Consider the following 8,296-nt stretch of genomic DNA (forward strand, 5'->3'; position numbering starts at 1 on the left):
GTATGTATCCATATTCAATGCTTATATCTACAAAACGAATAAAGAATTAAAGGATGAATGGAAACGATTTTGAAAACCTAGTCTATATATGTATCCATAGTCAACGCTTATATCTGCAAAACGAATAACGAATTATAGGATGAATGGAAACGATTTTGAAAACCTAGTCTATATATGTATCCATATTCAACACTTATATAACCTCAACACTTTGCTATAATGTTTATAAACAACAAAAAATATCTATAATATTATTACTTGCTTTATTTCCTTACGTAGCATATCTTGTTTAAGAAAAAAAAGCATGCCATATTTATTTTCCTTTTATAAATATTGTTAATTTTTACCAATAACATTTGTCTTATGTTTTATAGATAATCATTTCTCAGAGCTATATAACACAAACTGATGATGACAACAGGAACGACAAACAAACAAGAAAGATGCAGAAAATGTACAATTTGTCATACATTAAATGACGAAGATGCAGAATTACATGTGATGATTCTTAAATTATAAAGAGGTTTATCATTTTTGAAGTTTATACATTTTGCCGAAAATAATGTTATTACGGTTAGGTATTATTGCCATTTACAGGGTTTAATTAAAGGTAAAGTATCATATATAGTATACCACTGTGTTGATATTCCATTAAATAGCGAAAATTGGTAACAAGATACAAGAATACTCTCTAAACAAAACAGTTTTCTCAGAAATCAACTCATATTCCTTAATACTTTGTTATATTTGTGATATCATTGTAATCTTTTAAACAGTACAATATCATGAATTAGCGTCATTGATAATTTGTTTTACCTAGTTAAAGGTATAGTATCCGTCCACCGTAATAGATAATACCATACTTTGTCTTTTGCTGTTTTTTCAGAGAGTGTTATTTGGATCCATTGGAAACGGCGTCAGCAAGCATCGACATCAAACCAACACTGGACAGGGAAGTGCTCATACTTACTTAATGCGTTGCTATCTTTCTTTCTTTTTCTTTATTCTGTTTTCTTTCTGCATCTCTGTTTTCTTCTGCATGTTTATGAACGTCAGATTTGTAACTTAGCAAAAACGTTCGAGAAAGCGTTTTGATATGTAGACATAGTGTGGTCTATACTTGACAACACTAAAGGGTATGCACACCTGGTAGTTAAGGACTAATACTTCAAAACTTCTGTTGTTTCTATATTATTCTCTCTTTCTGCGTCACGGTCGCTCTGATTATAAGTTTTGATTTTGATGAGGTTCCTTTGCTACTGCGTAATAAGAGTATTGTAAAATCTACTCAAAGAAATAGTCGGAAGCTTACGGAACAAATACTAAAGGGAGTGTTCAGTTATATGTAATGATTATATACACCTTTTATATAATTTTACTGATTATCGAAATAGACAAACTAAGAAAAATTCAATGCGAGGTAAGATTTTTGAACGTTCAACATTTTTTTCTTACTTTTTTTCTTTTTTTTCTTTATATATTTAGATAAATAAAAAATACAAACAAGAAGAAAAATTGATTCATTCAACGTGTTAAAAGAGTATCAAAATGTTTTATGTTCATTAGAAACCATAGTATTTATATTGCCTAAAAGTGAACAATTATTAATGAAGTTCATATCATTTTGATATATAATCATTAAAACTAATAAATATGCGTAAGACGCATTGAAGGAATGTTATTCCTACGACGGACTTTGCTGAACAATCTTTGATATGTATACAAGTTATTGATACTGATTAATAAATACAACATTTAACGCGATTATATTAAGTAATTATTATCCCCGTGATGGCAGCTAAACTCTATATATGCTGTCTCGGTACCCCGCATAATCGCGGTCACCCAAACTCTTTTGTTCTTCATCGTTAATATGCTTTGTGGTAAAAGTCTGCATGACAGTCGGTGATGACTGTCAGTCCTGTATTTATACGCTCGGTAACTGCGGTTACGGGCGGCTTGTCTAAATGACGAGTAAGATCATGTGACTCAGATCTGATTCTTATTGGTCGACAGACTCCGGATCGAGTTACCCTCGTTCTTTATACGCTCTGTGGTTTATTTTATAGAAGGGTAATAGAAATTTATCACATTTAATGTTTTGAAATCAGAGTTAGATACATTTGAAAGACACTTTGATTCCGTGCCGTGACAAGGTTTTTGGAGCGGTGATTGAGTACTGATTTTACCGTACCGAGTTAAACCATGGACGCCGGCTCGATTCTACTGTGTTCCCAACCATTTCGGTAAGTCAGGACAAATTTTGTCTGTCCCATATATGTATTAACAACACTCGTAGCTAGTGTTATCTTTCTTACACGTCTTTAGGATATGCCTTTAAAGAATGTTCAAATGTTGAATAATATTAAGGGAATTTTTGTTGTTACAGCACAGTATGCATAAATAACCGACGCACATGATTCATCATTGAATGGTCAGAATCTCCATCAAACAGGTTATGGATTGAACATAAAGTATTTCTAAATCGGCTGTTAATTAAATGCCATCTACTGCAAAGAGAAACAAGTTAATCATTATAAGTATAATATTTACTTAGTTTTCCATGTTATAAATAATCCATGATAACATATTTATGGTTAATACGACACTTTTAAAGTACAACTTAATTACAGTTTTTTTTAAAAATCCGTTTTGCTTTAAATTTCGTAACGGAACAGTTTCAAAACAAATATCAATTTCTTTGAAATCTATAGGTGATGTGAGTTTTACAAAATAAAAATGAATAGACTTTAGTATAAATAGTATTTTATCAAATCTATTGACACTGTATACAAATATACAAAAAATATCAGTTCATCAATTGCAAAAGGATCTGGAAACAAGCTTAAAGCGTGTATCAACCCATCTCCCTCAGAGGTACAGCATAATCTTAACTAGCTTAGTTATTTAGTTGCTTGTCGTGTCATTCAAGCTTTTGACTTTTTCTTTCGACATAGTTTAAGTTTTCTTCATACCTACTAGGTATCAACACTCTGGGCCATTAGCATTACTGACGAGTCAGCCAAGAAGGTGAAATACATGTATGCCGCTGATTTATCTTACACTCAATATGCATTAAAATGAGCTTATATCATATGAATTGTGGACAATCATTTACGTACAATAGAATACTAATCTATTCTCTGTCGGGATTTTATCGAATTATAAACTCATTGCGTTTTAATATGCACAATGAAACGCTTTTCTTATGGTATCAATTAATTCTTCAATTTATTTTTGAATACACATAAAAAAACTGAATAATCAGGGCTTTAATCCCTGACATATATTCAACTGCAATGCATTTCTTGCGGTTTTTAATATAGAAATGAAATTTGAAATTAATTTCCATTAAATATCAATGCGTGTATTTATCTTTATTTATCTATTCCTTAATGAAATGTTAAATCATAAGTACTTTTGTTGAATATCAATTCTGCAAATATCCAACAGTAATATTGTGATATGTACAGAGCTCTAAAACTCCTTCTTTTAAAGCACTACATTGAAAAAAGGCACTAGCATATGACATGCACAATTACTTTCAGTAAAAAAAGGTTTTTATAATACCAAAAAATGTTTCGAAATTGAAAACTTCCAGCGATTGGTAACATTATACTCTTATCATCCTGTGTACAATCAGAAAAAAGGATAACTTAAGATATTTACTGTGAGTATTCTTAAAACCTAATATCCCTCCAAATAACACTTTATAGCATAAAAGGCATCAGCTAGCCGCGTTACACAATTAAACTTTTAAAAGTGGGTATGATATTCCCCGGTGAAGAGACCTTCTTCATTTAGGGGTGGAGGAGTACCTGTTTTGTACGCTGTTCACGTACGACCAACAATTCAGAACAAAACTGATAGATAGACTTCAGGCCTATATAGCAACACCAGTCAACACTACGACTATACACCCCGCAGTGAGGAATTAATGTTACACCGGCACAGGGTACCCCCACAGAACGAGTAACGTTACATCCACGCTATGGGGTAGCCTGGCTGTTAAAGGGACAGGAGCAAATTTAAATTACATACCTCTTTATCTGTTTATTAAGTACTAATGGAAACAATGAAAATTGTTTTAGTTAATCTTATAGAGTAAATTTTATGTAACTTAATGTCGATCTGTTTTCTGAAAGGAAAATATTAACTTTTGTTAGCTAGTATTTATTTGATACTGCGTACAGTGTATCATTGATGCTTCTATTATGAATTCGTAATGTTTGTCAACATGCAATTTATTAATTCAAAATTGATTGTATCCAAACTTTGATATTAAAAGAAAATAAAATTATTAATAAATATTAAAATAAAGTTTGACTCAGTTTATATTGTAGTATACCGATTAATTTTAATCTGTAACGGGTAGACAATTAATATTTTATTATTGGAAACAAAATAAACATACAAAACCATGGTGCCTTAAGTAACTATTGTATTAACATCACGCGGACATTCTTTCACTTCTCAGCAGAGGCAGTAATCTTGCCAAATAAACAAAAAAATAATCTTGAATTAATTTCTTTTTTATTTGAAATATGAAACATGTATGTAAGATAATAAAAATAATTGCTTCACGAGAAGACAAACAACTGATTATTTTTCACGAAAAATTCCAAAGCAAATATGTGGATTCTATGAGTGACAGGTGAATAATTCTTCATGATGAATTCAGATACCTTTAACTTTTAAGAATATCAATTTACTATCTTTTGAAGTAACAATTAAATAAATACTAAACTAATACATAATATCATTATCAACGCATTTAACTCACCATGCACTTAATTATACAGGTTTTCATAAATGATCATTACTATCAAGGTGTATACAAAATAGCAAGCCTATCTAGGTTAATGCAGCCGTATCTCTGGTATCGATATAAGATTGCATGTTACACATTCTAGGTAATAGTTTGATGATAACAACACACAAAGCTATTTACTGGCGATATTCACGAACATATTTTTTATAGTACACTGTATATGTTTACAGACTTGTTTACAAACCAAAATAAACTATACCAAATAAGTACTCCTCACGTCATTTTAAACGGCTGTTGAAATAACAATATGATATGATGATATCTCAGACAAAACAGTATTCGTGACAGCGAGTTATATGGACATATCATTGATCTATTGTAGTATTTATTGCATGATGTAATAATTCAAAGAAAAAAAGAAAAAAATACACATATACTTAATACCATATAAACACAATACCACATAAACTTAATACAGTATATACACAATACCTATGTAATTAATATCCGATACATCTGTGTATTCCTTCGAATTCTGTGCATGTTATTCATAACACAATACACATACCATTTCACAGAAGGTGTTGATTAAATGAAAAAATAAACCAACAACGTATTATACTATTAAGGTAATCATACTAATGCTATATATTAACTGTTTAATTTAAAAGAGTGTAAGCACGAAAGCGAATTATTTATTTATTTTAGATGTTATTTGACCTCTATCATTTTTCATTGCAGTCCTATACCCATGTATGGACACAGATTTGCAGCTGACGTTACCGGAACTGGAAATCCGCACCCTGCAGCTCATTTCTTACCCTGCTTCCGCCCAGCACCATTCGATGGTCTCTACAGTGCACCGGGTTCAATGGCGGCATATAACTTAGCAATTCAGGAACATTTGAGGCGCATTCAGGGCCGCCATATTGGAAAAGTGATGGAAAACCACCATATTGGAAAAGTAATGGAAAACCACCTCGCCATCAGTAATAATGTTTTGTGTACAAATAATACTGTTGTAAACATTCCAAAACCTGATCTTGAAACGCCTCAAATAAATCATAATGTCCCGGCAATACCGTCCAAGCTAGACATAAAGGAAAAGGCTAGAACAGCATTGAATCCATACGAAAGTTTTCCTTCGTATTCCCTCGGACGGAAGTTGTTCCCGTGCCCAAATTGCAGATATACAACAGATAGGAGAAACAACCTGAAACGCCACATGCTGACGATGCATCAAACAACATCAAAGTTGCTGGAGTGTTGCGGCATCCTCTTCAGAACCAAAGCATCATTACGGGAGCATGCAATGATATTTCATTACCATGGCTACACGTGTTATTATTGTGGAAGAAGGTTTTGTCGGAAGGCGCTCCTGAAGCGCCATCTATCGGTTCATAATGGTCAGAAGGATTTCGTGTGCAGTGTATGTGACTATGCTACAAGCCACAAAAGTAACTTAGAACGACACAAAAAGGTCCACCAGCGACCAGAAGACTGTAAAGACACCGATGGGTCACGTAGTGACCTTGACAATGATGGGTCGAAAAGTGACCTTGACCTTGAAGGAAGTGATCATGCTGAAAGCATGGAAGACTTATCAGTGTGTTCGGACAGTGATGATGAAGAAATTAATGTTCATAGTGATTAAATTGAAAAATAAATATATATATTCAGAGAAATGCATTGACACAAGAAGCATTGTCCTTATGTCTGTTGATAAATGAAAAATGCTCCTCCTGTAAGGATAGGAGTTCGAAAAAGTATTGAATAGCGTTCTGTTGGGGAAAGTCTTGCATTAATATCATTTCCTTACTAGTAGAAATCTGATGGCTGATATTTAATAATTACCATTTTATAATTTAAAGTATCTTTCTGAAGAACTGTTTACGATGCACGAATATATTTGAGAGTGACTGTTTACAATTCATCCAACGCAGTGGCATCTTATTTAAGCAACAAACTTGTTATCCTAATGACATTTCTCTATAATAATTGCATTTAGCGTTGTGTTATTGAAATGTTCTGCAATATTTAAATTTCACAAAATTGATTTCATCAATACTGTTTCAAATGTGTTTTGTGTTATGTTGTATTCCTTGTATGTACTATGTACATATTTAACTTTGTTGAAAATAAATAAAAACTTAATGTTATTGAGCTTGGTTTTGCATTGTTATTATATATAAATATATATTATTATCATATATATATAAGTTAACGATTAAGCAGCATCATCATACATGTCGATGGCATAGCTAATTATTGTTAATTCGGGTTTTAATCAAATAATTAATCTTAATATAAATGAAGAAAAAATACTTTCAAGACAACCTATTTTTATTGATATGCTTTAAGAATATTACAAAGAAAACATAGACATAGGTATATGCTAGATTCAACCAATGCATTTTTAAAATTTAAAATTATGCATTAAGTATATATGACTTCCAACAAATGAACATATACTATGTTGATATTGGAAGTATTACAAGCAAGATAATGGACATAATTTATAGTGAATAAGCAAACAAACAAAAACACAAAAAAAAAAGGAAAACAAAAAAGAAATGGACAAAAAGGAAAAAAAAACTAATTATTCACATGTCAAACACATCGCAATTACTCAGGACAATTCAATATATATGATGAAGCGATTCCCAGGAGTGGCCTATAGACACAGACAACGCCAAATACATAAGTAGATAGTATATACTCCATCTGAATTAATAATGAATGCAAACAAAATGCATTAGTATAGACAGATATATACACATTTTACAAGGAAACATTTGTTTTAAACTGGTAGTCGCTACAAAGGTTAAACTGTACATTGATTAAATCCATAACAGAACTGACAAGAAAAACATAAAAGAAGATATAATTAGGGAGAGGAAGTGACCAATCCTGGGTTTGAACTAGATTAACATTGCAGATGTGCTCGATGAAGAAGAGGACGTTTACCCTTTCAAAATACATTCCGGCTATGTTTGATGAAGAAGAGAACGTTAACCCTTCCAGAAAACACTGCGGATGTATTTGATGAAGAAAAAGACGTTAATCCTTCAAGAACACATTGCAGATGTATTCAATGGAGAAGAGAACGTTAACCCTTCCAGAACACATTGCGGATGTGTTTGATGAAGAAGAGGACGCAAACCCTTTCAGAACACATTCCGGCTGTGTTTGATGACGAAGAGGACGTTTACCCTTCCGGAACGCATTGTCTTAATATTAATCCATCTTTATTTCAAACATCCCTATCTATATTTTGTTTATATTTTGCTCCCGTTTTATTTCTTGTTGCTTTTGAATTACAGTCTATTTTACATGCCTGTAAATTCTGTTTGACTTTGTATGTGATACAAAATGAACCAAACGTCCACCTACCATCTCTTGATTTTTATTTAAAAACAACAGTTTTAATGATAGATATAATATGATAATAACGCAAATTTCTTCTTTTATCTCTCACAGTGAATGCTGTCCTTAAAAGCCACATATGTTACACAGTGAAGAAAA

At 31.9% G+C, this 8,296-nt stretch overlaps 1 protein-coding gene across 1 annotated transcript; it reads left to right on the forward strand.

Annotated features, from left to right (window-relative positions):
- Nucleotides 1-2,089: 2,089 nt before the first annotated feature.
- Nucleotides 2,090-6,930, forward strand: LOC117342920 (zinc finger protein 347-like). Its single transcript, XM_033905220.1, has 2 exons — nt 2,090-2,246; nt 5,513-6,930. Exons 1-2 carry the CDS (start codon nt 2,206-2,208, stop codon nt 6,423-6,425), a joined length of 954 nt encoding a protein of 317 aa, XP_033761111.1. The 5' UTR covers nt 2,090-2,205; the 3' UTR covers nt 6,426-6,930.
- Nucleotides 6,931-8,296: the final 1,366 nt, after the last annotated feature.

Source organism: Pecten maximus, chromosome 14 (genome assembly GCF_902652985.1).
Source record: "Pecten maximus chromosome 14, xPecMax1.1, whole genome shotgun sequence".
NCBI classification, from domain to species: Eukaryota; Metazoa; Mollusca; class Bivalvia; order Pectinida; family Pectinidae; genus Pecten; species Pecten maximus.